The sequence below is a fragment of the Cynoglossus semilaevis genome, chromosome 13 (assembly GCF_000523025.1).
Source record: "Cynoglossus semilaevis isolate Cse_v1.0 chromosome 13, Cse_v1.0, whole genome shotgun sequence".
Lineage (NCBI taxonomy): Eukaryota > Metazoa > Chordata > Actinopteri > Pleuronectiformes > Cynoglossidae > Cynoglossus > Cynoglossus semilaevis.
The window spans coordinates 4747916-4764851 of record NC_024319.1 but is presented as its reverse complement, the minus strand read 5'-3'; the positions used below and the strand labels follow the sequence as shown (position 1 = coordinate 4764851).

The 16936-nt window shown below is 41.7% G+C and overlaps 3 protein-coding genes across 3 annotated transcripts in view; 1 reads left to right on the top strand and 2 right to left on the bottom strand.

Annotated features, from left to right (window-relative positions):
- The window catches only part of dnah5 (dynein, axonemal, heavy chain 5), a 35200-nt gene extending 29037 nt beyond the window's left edge, over nucleotides 1-6163 (top strand). Inside the window, exons 75-84 of the mRNA XM_025061498.1 lie at nucleotides 904-1053; nucleotides 1144-1389; nucleotides 1502-1721; nucleotides 2077-2282; nucleotides 2377-2580; nucleotides 2725-2940; nucleotides 3155-3367; nucleotides 3694-3846; nucleotides 4414-4645; nucleotides 4945-6163. Of these exons, the coding sequence (XP_024917266.1) occupies nucleotides 904-1053; nucleotides 1144-1389; nucleotides 1502-1721; nucleotides 2077-2282; nucleotides 2377-2580; nucleotides 2725-2940; nucleotides 3155-3367; nucleotides 3694-3846; nucleotides 4414-4645; nucleotides 4945-5096 (1992 nt within the window). The 3' untranslated portion in view covers nucleotides 5097-6163. The remainder of the gene's footprint in view (nucleotides 1-903; nucleotides 1054-1143; nucleotides 1390-1501; nucleotides 1722-2076; nucleotides 2283-2376; nucleotides 2581-2724; nucleotides 2941-3154; nucleotides 3368-3693; nucleotides 3847-4413; nucleotides 4646-4944) is intronic.
- Nucleotides 5974-7614, bottom strand: LOC103388214 (protein S100-A6-like). The gene is made up of 3 exons (XM_008323118.3): nucleotides 7457-7614; nucleotides 6374-6516; nucleotides 5974-6254 (listed from the first exon to the last, which is right to left on the bottom strand). The coding sequence occupies exons 1-3, from the start codon at nucleotides 7527-7529 to the stop codon at nucleotides 6135-6137; spliced, it is 336 nt and encodes a 111-aa protein (XP_008321340.1). The 5' UTR covers nucleotides 7530-7614; the 3' UTR covers nucleotides 5974-6134.
- An 8527-nt stretch (nucleotides 7615-16141) lies between these two features.
- LOC103388218 (protein S100-B-like) lies at nucleotides 16142-16697 on the bottom strand. The gene is made up of 2 exons (XM_008323122.3): nucleotides 16555-16697; nucleotides 16142-16466 (listed from the first exon to the last, which is right to left on the bottom strand). Exons 1-2 carry the CDS (start codon nucleotides 16693-16695, stop codon nucleotides 16302-16304), a joined length of 306 nt encoding a protein of 101 aa, XP_008321344.1. The 5' UTR covers nucleotides 16696-16697; the 3' UTR covers nucleotides 16142-16301.
- Nucleotides 16698-16936: the final 239 nt, after the last annotated feature.

The window sequence follows — 16936 nt, the reverse complement described above, 5'->3', positions numbered from 1 at the left end:
ACACACACACACAACTGTATTCTTTCACTCTCATGATTTTAAATCAGGGTTCAAATAAAAAGCGTCATATAAAAGTAAATGAGCTGGCACATGTCTGGTGCAGGACAGAGCTGAAGGATGAAGAGTTTTTTTTTATATGTAAAAACCAGGGTTTTACTGATAATGGATGGTTAGCTCTGGTCTAAAGAAAAGCACCAGGTTAAACGACAGAAATAAGCAAAAGAACGAACCGTCATCCTCCGACACCCAGGATGGAGTAATCACTGAGAGAGGAGAGAGAAAAAAAAAAAGCACAAAAACACACAGTGCTGCTGCAGTGTCAGAGTCAGAGAGGAAGTGAGAAGTGCTCCTTATATCCCTCCTCAGATCATTAGGCAGATGCTGTTCACCTGGGGAGAGAGAGGCAGAGAGCGAGGGAGAGAGAGCGAGAGAAACACTGCAGCAAAACACACACACACACACATATATATACATACTAGGTCTGTAAAACATGATCAAAAAAGAGCTGATGTAATTTTATCTCCCCCAAAAAACATAATGAAGCCTGTACTACAGTGTAGTTATAGTTCTGTGAAGTACTTTACTGTATATGTCACAGTACTTTTTAAAAGAAACGTATAAAAAATGTTGCTTCAGAATTTTTCTGGACAGACACCTCGGGGGCCGGACACTCAAATAAAATGAAATAAAAATCTAATTTTTGTCCAATACAGTAATAAATGGTGTGGATTTCTAGTCTCTCTAGTCATTTTGTGAGTCTCACAATCTTGGACTTCCAGCAGTGGGCCAGATTGGACGGTTTGGTGGGCAGGATTCGGCCCATGGGCCACCAGTTGATAATCAATTATTTACTATGTTAGCAACATGTCATTTAATTATTTACAATTGCTTCCTGACCTACAGATCACTCAGAATGAGAAGCAGTGGAAATCATGGTTTGACAAGGAGGCGCCAGAGGAGGAGGTGTTACCCAACTCCTACGAGCAAGACCTCGATGCTTTCAGACGCCTGCTCCTCATCCGCTGCTGGTGTCCAGACCGGACCATCGCACAGGTTAAACAAATGATCAAGTCTGCAGTGTGATCATCTGGATATCACGATCAGAAAAATATAATAAAAACAAACAAAAAACCTTTCTTTTAGGCTCGTAAATACGTGATGAGTTCAATGGGTGAGAAATACACCGAAGGCTTGATTCTAGACTTGGACAAAACGTGGGAAGAGTCGGACCCCAGGACGCCTCTCATCTGCTTCCTGTCAATGGGCTCCGATCCAACAAACTCCATCATTGCACTGGGAAGGAAGTTAAAGGTTGAGACACAGTATGTCTCCATGGGTCAGGGTCAGGAGGTCCACGCCCGCAAGCTTCTGCAGCAGACGATGGCAAATGTGAGTCGGGTCGCTGCCATGGTTTGGCCTGTTTGGTTGAAGACAGTGAGAATGTGTCATACATTAGGGTGAATGTTAACAAATACTTACCACCGACTCTCATCGTCTCCAGGGCGGCTGGGCCTTACTGCAGAACTGCCATCTGGGTTTGGACTTTATGGATGAGCTGATGGACACCGTGACAGAGACGGAGTTCGTACACACTAACTTCCGTCTCTGGATGACCACAGAGGTCCACAGACACTTCCCTATAACTCTCCTGCAGATGTCCATCAAGTTCACCAGTGAACCGCCTCAGGGCCTGAGGGCGGGGCTCAAACGGACTTATGGAGGTGGGACACCTTTGGTTCGATGTCACCAATGAAACTAACCTTTAGTAAAAAAGAAATAAACCTGATTTAACAAACAGTGAAATGTTTTTAAAAAGGGCAACGGTTCCTAAGGTGGGGGGCGGGGCCCCTATGGGTGCAGTGAAGAAAATGAATATCAGTTTAAACAGTTGGATTTCAATAAGAATATCACTTTTGTAGGAATAAGATTTTTTTTTTTAAGTTAAGTGGAGATTTAAAGTAATACCTGTGAATTTGCCAATGCAGGGTGTGACAGAAGTCGTTTCTACAGAAAGAGGGCGCTGCAAAAAAAGTTCTGTTATCAGACCTATCAGGGCTTTGTTGTGTTCTGTTCCAGGCATTAACCAGGACCTGTTGGACGTCAGTAACATGGTGCAGTGGAAGCCCATGCTCTACGCGGTGGCGTTTCTCCACAGCATCGTCCAGGAGAGAAGAAAGTACGGATCCTTGGGTTGGAACATCCCTTACGAGTTCAACCAGGCCGACTTCAACGCCAGCGTCCAGTTCGTTCAGAACCACCTGGACGACGTGGACATCAAAAAGGTAGAAGACGTGACGCGAACAGCTGCGAACGTTTACTGTCAGGTGTCATTAAATACACATGGAGAAACTCAGGGACCACCGTTTCTCATCCCAGGGGGTTTCCTGGAACACCGTGCAGTACATGATCGGAGAGATTCAGTATGGTGGTCGCGTGACTGACGACTTTGACAAGCGTCTCCTCAACACATTTGCCAAAGTGTGGTTCAATGAGAACATGTTCAGTCCCGCCTTCAGCTTCTACAGCGGCTACAGCGTCCCCAAATGCTCTAGCGTCGATGAGTATCTGACGTATGTCAAGGTGAGGGCAGTCGCAGTCTTTCCTCTTTTGCAGCAAACTTTTATGCGGAACAACATTCTTCCGGTGGTATCGTATGGTACTGCAGGCGTGTAAATAGACCTTTGAGGAGAGCCCACTGATTCTGTTACTGTTCTATCCTAACAGGGTCTTCCAGCCTATGATACTCCAGAAGTATTTGGTCTTCACCCCAACGCAGACATAACGTACCAGAGCAAACTGGCCAAAGACGTCCTGGACACCATCCTCAGTATTCAGCCTAAAGACAGTGCTTCTGGTGCCGGGGAAACCAGAGAGGCTGTGGTGTCCCGGCTGGCTGACGACATGCTGGACAAACTGCCCGCTGACTATGTACCTTTTGAAGTAAGTGTGTGTGTGTACATGTGGTCCTGGTGTAGCTATACATGTGGGGACAGTGTATGCAAAGATGCTCTACTTGTGTCGTTGCAGGGACATTTTTGCAGGACCTAACTCAGTGACTCAGAATATTTTGGATTAGAAGTAGGGTCAGATTAAAGTTGTTGGACCGACGTGAATGAAACAATAGTCTTGTCTTGTCTGGTTCTAATAAAACTAGGTTAAAGAACGTCTCCAGAAGATGGACGCCTTCCAGCCCATGAACATCTTCCTGCGTCAGGAGATCGATCGGATGCAGAGAGTCATAGTTCTGGTTCGAAACACCCTGACGGACCTGAAGCTGGCGATCGACGGAACCATCATCATGAGTGAGAACCTCCGAGATGCTCTGGACTGCATGTATGACGCACGCATCCCTGCGCGCTGGAAGAAGGTCTGCAGTGTGAAATTTGAAATGTGTTTTTCTGTTTTATATCTTTTAGACAATAATAATAACAAAGAGCATCATGACAAACTGTGTGTTGATGCTAACTGATGTTCAAGTGCTCCCTCGTGTGGTACAATTTGGGAATGACCTCTACTATAGTTGTTCTATCAAGTCTTTAGAACTTGATAGTTCCACTAACACAACAGTTGTCGTTTTTTTCCGTTGAGCTGAGGCCACTAACACAACAGTTGTCGTTTTTTTTTTTCTACTGTCCTTGCCTCTAATCCTCCTTGATGACAGTTTTGTCAAATGCGGTGTCTTTCCTCCCTCAGGCCTCGTGGGCCTCCAGCACTCTGGGCTTCTGGTTCACAGAGCTGCTGGAGCGAAACCGGCAGTTCCAGACGTGGATCTTTGAAGGACGGCCCAACTGTTTCTGGATGACTGGGTTCTTTAACCCACAAGGTTTCCTCACAGCCATGAAACAGGTATTCTAATCTCACCCTAATTCTAATCCAAATCCACTCTCACTTGGTGGGAGCCACAACTAAACCAGCAAACTGTAGCCACGACAGAATAATGTGGTATTTTTGCCCAAAAAGCAGCTATCAAAAAAAGTCATGTCTCAATAGTACAATGTGGCAGAATAGGTGATTTTCCCTGTTGAATTACTAATAAATCGCTTTTAGCTTGTTCCTTCACCAGAGGTAGCTCTTTTAACGCTTTTAGCTTGTTCCTTCACCAGAGGGCGCCACAGCCTTCCTGATGCAATGTAAATTCTGGTTTTGGAATCAAACCAGAACTTTCTGCATGGCAACAGAAATCCCACCACTGCTCCACATCCAGTCACTACTAGAGATTACAGTTGAGCCTAAATTGATATTCGGTAAACTCTGGCTTTTTAATCAGGTGACTGGTCATGTTATATGTTCAGAAGACATTCTTACATTTATAGATTATTATCTAGATTATCTATAATCCATCTAGATTATCTAGAACTATAGAAGGAACCTCCACCATCACCTCAACAAGCCACATTGTACTTGCTCTGGCAGGAGATCACAAGGACAAACAAGGGCTGGGCTCTGGACCGTATGGTTCTGTGCAATGAGGTGACTAAATGGATGAAGGATGACGTCACCCACCCCCCCACAGAGGGAGTGTACGTCTACGGCCTGTACCTGGAGGGAGCGGGCTGGGACCGACGTGGTTGCAAACTGGTGGACTCTAAGCCCAAAGTTCTGTTCGAGGTGATGCCTGTGATCAGGATGTATGCTGAGAATAATGGTGAGTTTTGATTATTTAAAAAAAAAAAAAAAAAGTTAAAAGCCTTAAAAAAACAGTAATGAGCTTCCCCAGCAGGTGGTGCTGTACCTACATGTTCATGTAGCTGTAAAGGTTCACTTATTTTCATTACATGGGTTATCCTGGAGATGTGTTGCACAACACAAGAGACTCAGCAGAACCACCACATATCTTGGGGGCAGTAGTGAGCACTATAACTTCTCTTAATTAAAGAGAATCAAAGATTATCGATATATATATATATATATATATATACACACATATACATTTTCCTGCTGCAGGAGTGAAGGATCCTCGTCTCTACTCCTGTCCGATCTACAAGAAACCGTCCAGGACAGACGTCAACTACATCGCAGCGGTGGATCTGAAAACTGCGCGCCCTGCTGATTACTGGATCCTCCGGGGTGTGGCTCTGCTCTGTGACATCAAGTGACCATGTCATAATAACACCCGGCTGACTGTCACCAGGACCACATTATACACGTAAACAAGAAACACTCCCAAACACTCTCACGGCCTTAGAAAGTCCCTGCATTCACGACCAAAATAAGGAATTTTAAATATTTTCTCTCAGTGACTCACATGAAAAGGTTTTGGAAGAACATACACTGAAAAAAACTAAACTCAAATGGAATTCTAATAGTAAGGGTGTGCCAAAATATCGATACTATGATACATCGCAATATTTCGTCTTGGCGGTACGTTATCGATATACTGGCGACAAATATCCAAACAATAAACATACACTCGTTCTAAATAGATTCGCTCACAAAAACCTGCTGCGTTTTTTCAAACGTCCACATGATGGCGCCAGAGACCATGGCGCTAGAGGGCGCGAGCGCAGAAACGTCTGGATTTACATATGCAGGGACCCCATTTGTACTGCGGTACTACGGTTATGATTGTTTGGAGTTTGTGGCAGACAGATATTTTCTCCCGGGGCGGGGGTGTTCTCTAAATTCTGAATGTCTTCAGTGACGATGTATCATGGACAAAATGTATCGCAATATATTGATCACTGCAGAATTTATGTATTGTGATATTATCGCAATCATAGCCCAAATATCGTAATGGTATTGTATCCAAAGGTACCTAGCGATACCCAGCCCTACATATTAGTATCTTATTGTTATATATAAATGAATACCAATTTGTAATGTAGGGCTAGGACTGTACAGCTGATGTTTTGTGTTCTCGTCACGCTTGCTGTTAGGACTAAATATAATTGATGTTTTTTCTCCGTCCCAAAATTAAACCACTAAAAACAGAATAAAACTAAAAGCACATCACATCACGAAAAAGAAAACCCATTCAGATTTGTTTTTTAATTCAGAGGCAAATTGTAGAGAAAAGTGTGTTGGTATAACATATTTGGTCTAAACATTTAAATCAGAGTTGCCAAATACAGTCTCATAGGTGAAAGTACAATTAGCGCACATTCTAAAGTTTTATTCAGAGAAAGAAGAACCTGTTAGGCATCCATAATTGCCACCAAAGTCACCATAAATGTGAGAAATTCATTGTAGTCGACCACATTGTCCTTGTCCTGGTCCAGCGTGTCGAAGAAGTCGTCCAATTCCTTTTTGTTGGCCTTTTGGGAGAAAATCAGACCGAGATGTAATAAAGCTGCAGCAAATACAACAGAAGAATACAGACAGGGAAGGGAGGGGGGAGTTGTCGTGTGTGACGGTGGTTTGTCTTCCCACTCACCGATCCTGTAATGCCAAACTCCTCACGCAGCAGTTCACTAAGTTCCCTTTTGCTGAGACTCCTGCCGTCTCCGTCTTTTCCGGCATATTGAGCAAAGATGCCCTTGATGGATCCCAACAACTGCAGGAGTTTGGCCATGTTGGCTGGGAACAGAAAGAAGCATCTACAGCGTTAACACATTGTAGCAGAAGTGAAAGGGGAACAATAAAAAAGGAAAAATGAAAGTTGATCTCTAACCAGAGAGACCTGAAGGCTTTCATTATCCTGTTCTTCATTCAATTTCGTACTTCTGCCTTTTTTGTTTCTACTGTTCTCTTCCTCTCTGCACTCTCTTCATCATTTCATTCCTCCCTTTCCTTTTCTCTTTTCTTCCTCTGCCAAATCTCCTTAACCTTCTTCTACTACTCCTACATCTCCTTTTTGTCCTTATTCTTCTTCTCTACTTCTTCGTACCACATCCTTCAGGTTTAGAATCTGGTTAGACTTCTGCCACCAATCGTCTTCGTCTCTTCTTTCGTGACACAGATGCACAGATCTTCTTTTCTTTCGTCTTCGTCTCTTCTATCGTGACACAGATGCACAGATCTTCTTTGACGCCACCTCCAAACTTCTAAACCCTAGCTGTTCCTCAGCTCATCTCTGATCCTGCACTTCCTGGATTTGGTCGTTGCCCGGAGCTGAAGTCTAGAAACTGTTGTCATTTGATGCCCTGTTGTCTGCTCCAGGACTACAACGCCACATCTACAACATTACTTTAATGAAAAAGTTAAAATCTTTGAAATCCTCTTCTCTAAAGTTGGTGCTGTAACAGTGAGCAGTCAGATTTCTAGGTAATGGAGATGTTCAGTAATTCAAAGAAGTGATAAAAGACATTCCAGCCACACCCCAAAACAACTCCTCAGCACAGACTGCAATTACAGCAGTCCTACACGGAAAAAGTCCACCACGGAAAAAGTAGTGACAAAAATCAAATGCAAAATCTACATTTAAAGTAGTGACAAAAATCAAATGCAAAAGTTTGGATTTAAAACATTGACATATTTAGAGAAACAAAAAAAGGTTAAAGACAAAGTTTTCACTCACCAGAGTTGTGTGATTCTTGCTGTGAGTCTAAAGGAAGGTGTGGAGGTCTTTGGCAGGAATCAGGCGATGCCATCGTTTTAAATAGTGTTCAACACGCCCTCTCTGGATCCCTCCTCCCTTTCCTCTCTAGTTTCTCTTTTTTCCATTCTTTTTATTTCTTTGTGGCGCAGGAACTTCCAGCAGAATTCCACCAATGTTTTCTGGAGAACACAATGTGTAACGACTAACACTCGTCTTCTCATCTACTGATGCCTTTTCATGCTAGTCTTCATCTGCTGTACACACACAGAGGTCAGAGTCCTCTCCACTCCTACAACACTCCAGGTTTTTTTAAGACCGGAAGAACAAAGGCGCACACGCACACACGCACACCCTGGAAACACTCTTTTTATACAATTTACAAAACTAAAAATGGTAACAAACCCCCCCCTCCACCCCTCTTTTTTTGAAAACTATTGTGGGTCCTTTGCAAATAATTTGATAGGCAGAAAAGAACAACAACTCCTCCACTAGGTTGCAGCAGATAGCGATAAATATAAAGAGAGAGAGAGGCTCAGAAGAAGATCTTTCTTCTATTCCTGTGAGTATATCAGGGCAGTCCTGCCTTGTACCAGTGTTTAGTGGGCTACATTAGAAAGCCCAATGGGCCATATCTGGCCCGCAAACCATAGTTTGCCCTGGTCTGTAGTAGGTCGACATAGCAGATTATTGGACGGTTGAGGCACGACTGCCACCGTGGCTGGAACACGTTGGCAGAAGGCGGGTTTCTTTTGAAAAGTACACAGGTATAATGGACAAAACCACAGGTCGCGGACCTGTTGATAGTCTCACTGTGGTCTCACACGGACTCGTGTTAAAGCGTTTGAGCATTAAAGGAGTGTCTGTAAACATGCAGATGAGAGGAGACCGGTTTTGGTTAGAGGAGAGAAGGAAGTGTTCAGGCAGTTCCACGAACAGTGATTCAGACACCAGGCGGAGTCAGGAGGCTCCGTGACTCACGGACAGGGAATGTGTGGCACCCAGCCACACCAACAGCACACAAACAAACATCTTGTGCAAGTCAGTCGTTGCCCTACAGCGCCAACAACAGAGAACATGGAAGAAGAAAAAAGAAAAACCCCAGGATAATGTTGATAAGAATAACTCAATTCAAATTCAGTCTGGGATGTCACCACGGAAAATGTCGTGCAGTGAGTCATTAGTCGGCAGAGTAGACAAAAGAAGAAATATTTAAAAGAGTACTTTTAGAAAGTTTGCAGATTACAAGTACAGGTACCACTCAGTAAATACACCAGATATTTCATTCACAACGCTCCCTTTGTTTTGAACTAGTATCCTGGCTCAAACCGCTGATGGTTTTATCAAACTGACCTCATAGTAAAAGTAGAAAGGCGCGGTTACTACTACACGCTAGCAACGCATCGTTGTCATGGAGATGACAGCCACATTTACAGGTGCTGACCAAACAAGCCACCCAATGAAGGAACTGGGGTAAAAAAACCCCACCTTCTTTCAGTTGTTCAGACCACATTTATCAAACACGTGGTTCCTGGTCTGATTGCAGACACTGTGGAGAAAATAGTGCTATCTCTAGTTTTTACTCAATGTTTAAGGTTTTAGAAGAAGGGGGCGCTACAGACAAAGGTTAGGACGCCACTGTACCAGAGCACAGTCCAAATGATTTCTTACCATTGTCTGTGTCAGACGCTAATGACAATAGATAGCAGCATGAGCTCACTCCTCTGGGCCTCGCGGGTTTTTTCTAAATCAGGATAAATGCTGGCTTGGTTTACAGTACGTTACCACTGGATACCAGGACATATGAGACCTTTGGAGTGCAGCAGAACCAACCTTTGTTTGGATATTGTATTACTCCTCTGTTTACTTGTTTAAAACAAACTACCTGTGAAGCCGTGCAGTGCGTGTTACTGCGGCACATTCTCTTTCACTGCAGTAGAGAGAGTACGGGTTATTGACTGTGTTTCTGTGCGGCGACAGACAATGTTTCGGAAACAATAAACGGTGCAGCTGTGTTTGCCGTGCGCAGGAACGCTGGACAATAGGGAGTAAAAACGTTCGAAGACAAACTGGTTTTTTTCTCCTTCTAGTCTAAGCTGTGTTTATGGAAGGAGGTATAGATGACACAGACGTGTTAGCAGGTGTGTCCATGTCAGTCAATCGGAGTAACTCAGCGCCCTCTGCAGGGCAAGCTGTCACAGGGCTTTGTCCAATTTTTGTCCCACTAAACAGAGACCTCTGGTGGTGGAGTTCTGCTTTCCTGACGTTGCGGAGCGAGCAAAACTCATTATTCATTATTTACATTATTTACAGTGCAATTTTTATTTATTTGCCGGCACTGAGACGACATCCTACACTGATTGACAGAAGCCCTGGCTGAGTGACACCACAGACCACACATCCAGATGGTGTTCCGTCTGTCTGCCTCACATGTTTGGACAACATTTGGGTGGAGACATCCGATGATTATGCTTCAGTTTAAGAAAAAAAAAAAAGTGCTGCTGCTCAGAGTTCACACATTTGATCTCAGCAAAGATCCTGTTGAGTGATCATATATATATATATATATATATATATATATATATACATGAAATTTTTAAAACACATGATGTACAATATATCAAGATGGCAGCTCTGTGTTGTTAAAGTGCTGAAGTACACAACTTGGTTGACTGTTTGCTGACGCCGTTGGAAACCAGCAGTACAACAGTGTGACTTTTGTTCACATGGATCTGCTTGATAGAAACAAACATTGTAATCTGAGTGTTGATAAGTCAACGCCTCTAAACTTTATGGCCTCGAGAGCAATGTACGGTAAACAAACAAGAAGTCGCAGCTTCCTCCGCATTTCTTTTCAGTTTCCAACAGATGTCATTTACGGACAGCTGCTGTTATTATTTTTTTATTGTTATTTGTTAATGCATTCCATGTTTTTATTCGATTTTTATGAAAATCATTTAATTGTAATGTATTCAGTCACACCATCAGTGACAGAGCATATACTTTGGAAAGAAAATAATTTATTTATTTTTATGTGGTAGAAATACTTGTGCAGACAAGGCTCTTAGTGGAGCAAGATATTCATATATTAGATCAATGTCATGGTGTTAAAGATTTTATCATACATTCCACACGAAAATCGATTTCATAACATTTCACATGTCCCAGCAAAGCCTGATGGTGGGGGACGGGGGTGATGTTTCATCTTTGCAGTCTGTAATTTCTCTGAGATAATTAACTTTAATGACTGTTTTTCTAAAAACATACAGTACGTGTTTATTAAACTAACCACATCTCTCCACGCCACATGAGACACAGAGGGATTTCGGCAGGTGAGACTCACCTTTATCTGTGGACTTGAACCCAACATTCTCAAATCATAAGACGTTTCCGGTTTTTAAAAAGCAGCTCTCTAAAGAGCTTTTATTTTGACAAGCACTTGACGTGAGCCAAAAAAGCCGTTGGTCATTTGAAAAGATTGTTTCAAGCCTCTGTTTTTGCCTGATTCGTCCGGCAAATCTTATGACGAATTCTTTTTAAATTGTGTTTCTTAATTCACTCGTTTGTTCGTTTTTTACACGGAACTCTGCGGAAGCATCAACTCAATGTTTTTCAAACCGTGTCTGCACTTTGCCTCCCTCTAGTGGTACGCGGTGGCGTCAGCTTTCCCTCACGAGTCGTTGAGTTACTTTGTTGTGAAATACAACTGTAATATTTTGCTTTCCTCGGTGTGTTTGTATGTGTGCGCGAGAACGAGCGCGTGTATGTGAGTGTGACGTCGACGAATTACTTTAAATTAAATCTTTATCGGTTTGTCTGGAACCAATAATAAGTCACATTCAGAGTCACAACAAGAACCTTTTCACCGACCTGTTCTCGAAGTAGAACACTGGAGACGTTAGACAGGAACGTAGAACCACAAACAACCCGAGTCAGTCTAATCTTCCACCATTGAAACACTTAGGATCACGTGACGTCTGTTTCCCGCCTCACTGAGGACATTTTTTTGAACTCTTAAAGGGACACGCACACACTTCTTCATTGTAAACAATTTTATTCTGAGCCAAACGGCTCCTTGTTAGAGACAGTGGAGGTGGCGTTGGTCATTTCACATTCCCGTTTTACTGATCACACCCTTTGCAGCCCATCTTGTGCTCGTAGCAGCACTTCATCATGTGACCCACGAACTTTTTGAACTCATCGCAGGTGATTTCTCCATCCTTGTTCTTGTCTGCGCATCCCATGACCTTCTCACAATTGTCTGCACAGATCTTGGCCTGCGGAACACAAACGCATACGACGGCCTTTACAAAGAGCTCAATGAGAATCAATGTACGACCAAAAAAAATAAATGATCTGGATTCATGAAATCTGTCTTACTTTAAGTGCAGGGTTTTTGATTTGTTCCTCCATCATCCTCTTCAGGTCATCCTTGGTCAACTTGCCTTGTGCGTTGGCATACTTCCCGTAAATCTCCACAATGTTACACACGCTTTCATCCAGAGAAGGCATGGCTGTGTGAAAGAGAGAAGTGGAAGTGAAAATAAAAGTCTACAGTCATCATAAAAATCTATTTAAGTAAAAATAAAAAGCAAAACAAAAAAACACTTAATTTAAAAATGACTTTGAGTGAAAGTTACTTTATATCACATGACGCAAAAAAAGGAGAAGTCACACATCCCACTTGCATCCCATGATAAAGTTATCGCATCGTTCACATTTCGAAACCAAAAGCTAGCTGCGATTTGGTTTTCCTTCTCTTTCTGAGTTCTCTCTGCTCAGCAATCCTCAACCCAGCCATCATCCAATGACAGTGTCTTTCTCTTAGTTAACGTTAACTTTAAGTTAACGCAGCTTGTTTTGCCCCGCACTTCATTTTTTTACTCACTAATGGGTTCTTTTCCAATTGGCAAAGTAAAATATTTGAGTCAAAATGTACTTTTGTCAAAGTAAATATAATAATTACCTATTCCCAAAACTACTTAAAAAAAGTTCACAAAAACTACGCAATTACAGTGTACTTCGTTAGTTTCCACCTCTGTAAATTACACCATTAAAAGCGCTGGTATCTCGGGAAAATCAAAGACGTTTTTTGTCCCGTACTCACCTCGGAGTTTTCTGAGTTTTCTCAGTAGTGAGAGATAAAGTAGAGAGATAAAGTCGCTGTCACCGGCTTGGTTTCAGATGAGAGAGACGCTGTAGGATTCCTGTATTTATAGCAGCCCTCACAATGACAGACACACCTGCACGCACACCAACACAAAGCCCATGTGTACAGTAACAGTGGTGTGTGACCTGTGTGCCAGTCCGAGGAGGGAGTGGGCACCAACCAGCTTTACCACTTCAACAGTCAGTCAGATTTGTCTCTTTATGTTTTGTTTTGTTTTGTTTAGTTTGATAAGGGTGGAGCAGTTGATGTTTTGTTTAGCAAAGTGCATACAAACAACCGGTCATGTGACCTCTCAGTTTAAGAGGAAATATTTTTGCACATGAATTGTAATTAGTTCAGCCATTACATGGAAACCTACTTGAACTTCGAGATCTGAGATAAACAATGTGTGCGTGTGTGTGTTTAGCAACGCTAATTAAGCAGTGATTCATATAGAAACATATTGCGTTCCCTGAATAAACACTAATGAATCCAGTGAATACAATGCTGTTATCTTAGCTGATCTCGCGATCTCGTAGTTACGAAATAAGGTGTCTAGGCCCTTCCATGGAAACCTGAATAAAAACACAAAGCAACAATGGTTTTTTTTCTGTTGTTGTTTTTATCAGTGTACTGTTTTGCACATAAATGAAATGTGAAATGACTTTAATTTTAACATCTAAAAATAAAAATAAAATCTGGCTGATGGTTGATGAGGTCCCTGTGATGGACTGAGATCTGGCCCGATGGCTGCTGGGATTGGCTTCAGTCACCGCCGTGACCTTTGAGAAGGATTTAGCTGTAGATTATCAACCAATTAATGGTTCAAAGGTACGATGAACAGGCAGAATTCTTCACATGAGAAAGTTGTGGAACATATAGCCGATGTGATTTTCCACTTCTCATGATGACTTGCACAAAATGCTACGGCACATGTTTAAACTTGATCCACACCCATCTCTGAACTCTACCTTAATTCTCTTTATAATAGCACACCCTAATTTCTGTCCTGCGTCTAGTACAGCTGTAACGACAACGACAAAATCAACTGCTTCTTTTTTTTTAAGGGTGGAATGTGTTGTACAGCAGGTAATACATTTTTAAACAAATATTTTTATTTTTTAAATTAATTTTCTATCTCAGAAAGTTCAACATTAAGTAGTAATTCAATTTTCCTAATTGTACTGTGCACATCTTTTAAAATATAGATGCAGTTTTGAAATCCTGCCTGCAAATCAACGCTGTGTTCCGGTCCTTTTATTTAAGCTAATGCTAAGCTAATAAAATCTATCATATTGCATTTTTTAAATTTTGTATTAGTCTGCTTGTTTATTTGAAACCTGGCAAATATCCACTAGTTTGTATTTCTGCACACTAACCCCACCTTGTGGACAGAGTGAAGAAAAGCATTATTCGGTTGTATTTGCAGGGAGTTCGTTTTTATAACACTGAAAAAAATGACGGATTTTTGGGGGTCACACTGTGGTTAACAATAAATCTTAATTAACGAATAAAGTAAGAAAACAGTCGTAACTTAAATGCGAATTAAGTCGTAAAGTCACAACCGAAAAGTCGTACATTTATGTGACGACTTTATACTCACAAACTCACAATTTAATTGTGTAATTTCTTTGTACAATGCACTTGTTTGAGAAACGTTCTTTGCTTGAAACTTGATTGGCGCTTTTCGTCACGTGACTTTACCGCCTTTCCGACAGACTCAGTGTGTGAGTACTTTCCTGTTTTCATCACCCAAAGACAGACAGTATTCACCAGTGAGAATATCAGGTATAATATATATATATATATAATTTTCTCGGTGACTTTAGGAGGATTTAAACCCTTATATCGGTTCATTTTATCTTTACGTTTTATAATTAACTTCTAAAATAACTTCTGAGCGATTTAGCAACCGTTAACGTTAACAGGTGATTAGAAACATTAGGAACGTTTTGGGTAAATAAATGACTGTGAACTAAAGCAGTGGGATTTCTTTCTATCAACAGAACCAAGTCAGGAAAAAAAAAACACCGACATGTAAACCTGAGTCAGTGCTGACACAAAGACTGCAGTTCCTCTCTTCGACTGCGGGAGGCGCTTTATGTTCAGTCCATCTTGACGTGCAGACTCTTTCACCACCGACTACAAATACTACTTTTACTGTTACTTCTTTTCCTACCACTACTGACCGATGACTCATGGGAATGGCTCCAGATTCCTGCTAGAATATTCCACGAGTCCTTATAAGTGCCTGACGGCAAGAAGGTCATAACTTTGATGGTTCGATTCCCCGTCTTTCTGTATCCCTGAGTTTCCCAGAGAAAACGGAAAAGAGAAGGAGAAGATGATGAAGAAAAGGAATAATAAGAAGTCTATATCTAACATCTATATTAAAGCAGTGACTCTTAACCATAGGGGCGCAGCCCAAACTTGAACCGTCTATGCCACCTAAATGGACACACACACAAAAAAAATCAGTTTTGCACCCGTAGGCCGCAGAACTGGATTTGTTATCAACTGAAGACACCTGAGGTACGTTATCCATGAGAAGCACAGTCACAAAGCAGTTTTCCACCACATGGTGGCGGTAAGGCATCAATGAATCCATCAACAAGCTCAACCAGTTTTTTTTTGTTTGTTTGTTTTTTTACATGAGATGTTTTGGGTAATTTCTACAGAACTACGTCATAAACAAGCTAGACAGTTTGTGGTGCGACCTTCAGATGGCCCCACGCCAACGACTATTACTACTATTATTATTATAATCACCCTTGTATTTATTGTTCATTAACATCAAACAAAAGTAGCAGACAACATTGACTTCCTTTGACAGTTTAAACATTTTCTACCTCATGCATCTTTGTTTTCTTGTAATAGCTGCTCCACCCGGTGGGCAGTAATGAGTTTGCATTGGTTCAGCTGTATTTGTTAATAGTCAGTGCAGTACATGAAAGTACTCCAAACAACACATCCCAAAAGATAAACTCAACAGAACAAATATAATGTACTCTTTATTTTTAATATGCCATTACAACTATCTAGAAGTAACGCCTTCTTAACACAGCATTGGTCGTGAGCTTGAATGTTCTGATGCATATTTTACCAAGTTATTGTTCGGCCAATCACAGGGCCAGCTCATGGTTATGACAAACGATACCATGAAAAGCAATAAAAAAAAACCCCAAGTAACTAAATTCCTCAAAAGCACAAAATGATGGCGTACAAAAAATGTATGTCATAGAAAAATATTTTTTTCTCATGACGGATTGTTGTTCGCATGTTGTGACACGTAATATGAGATTGACACTGATCTGGCAAAACCAGTTTAGGTGGAATTTATATTTTTTAACAAAAACATTCATGTTGATGCTATTGGAGCAATATCAGTGACACAGGTGTGTCCCCACGAGCCACCGAAACTGGCCAAAGGCACAGACGTTTGCTCCGACCAAAAACATGAGCGCGACTGTAGGAATCAGGAGTCAGTAACAAAAGTCAAAGTCAGTGACACGAAGGCGTTGGATGTCATACGAGCTCCACTTTTATTTGATTCGACAATAGACTGATAACAAGATGGCCTTGTGGGTAAAGAGACGCACATTTGTCACAGGTGTGTGTAGTCAACATGAGTGATCAACACAAACAGTTAACCAGACTAGACTCTAAAAGGGCTGGGTTCTAATCTTTGCCCTTCTTCTTGCCACCCTTGCCTTTCTTGCTTTGGTAGTAGTCTTTGGCTACCAAAGACACGCAGCGACAGAACTCTCTGAAGTTGATCTCGCCATCGCCGTCTTTGTCCAGCACCTTCGTCGCCTGCTCGATGCTGCCAGGAGTGATCACTTCCTGAAATTGGAAATCCCACAGTTAGAAGTCGATTCACGGACACATCAAACACGTGGCTCCTTTCTGGTGTATTTTAAGTGCAACTTACTTTTAAATCCGGGTTTGATATCTCATTTTCCAGTATGTTCTTGAGCTCCGTCATGGTCATTTTTCTTTTGTCGCCTTGTTGACTGGCATGATGCATGTAAGTGTCGACGAGGTCGATGATGACTTTATCCAGACGAGCCATGGCTGCAGCTAGAAGAAAAAAAGTTTCAGGTGAATTTAGAGAGAAACAGAATGAAAAAGTATGTACAAAAAATGCACTAAGAGTTACTTTTTGAAGTAATGACATGTTATACACAAAGTACTTCCATCAACTAACTAACTACTACTACTACTACTTCGGATAAGATAAACTGGAGGACTGAGAACCTACACAGAGACTTGTTATTTATATTTAAACTGTACATTTATAATAATAATAATAA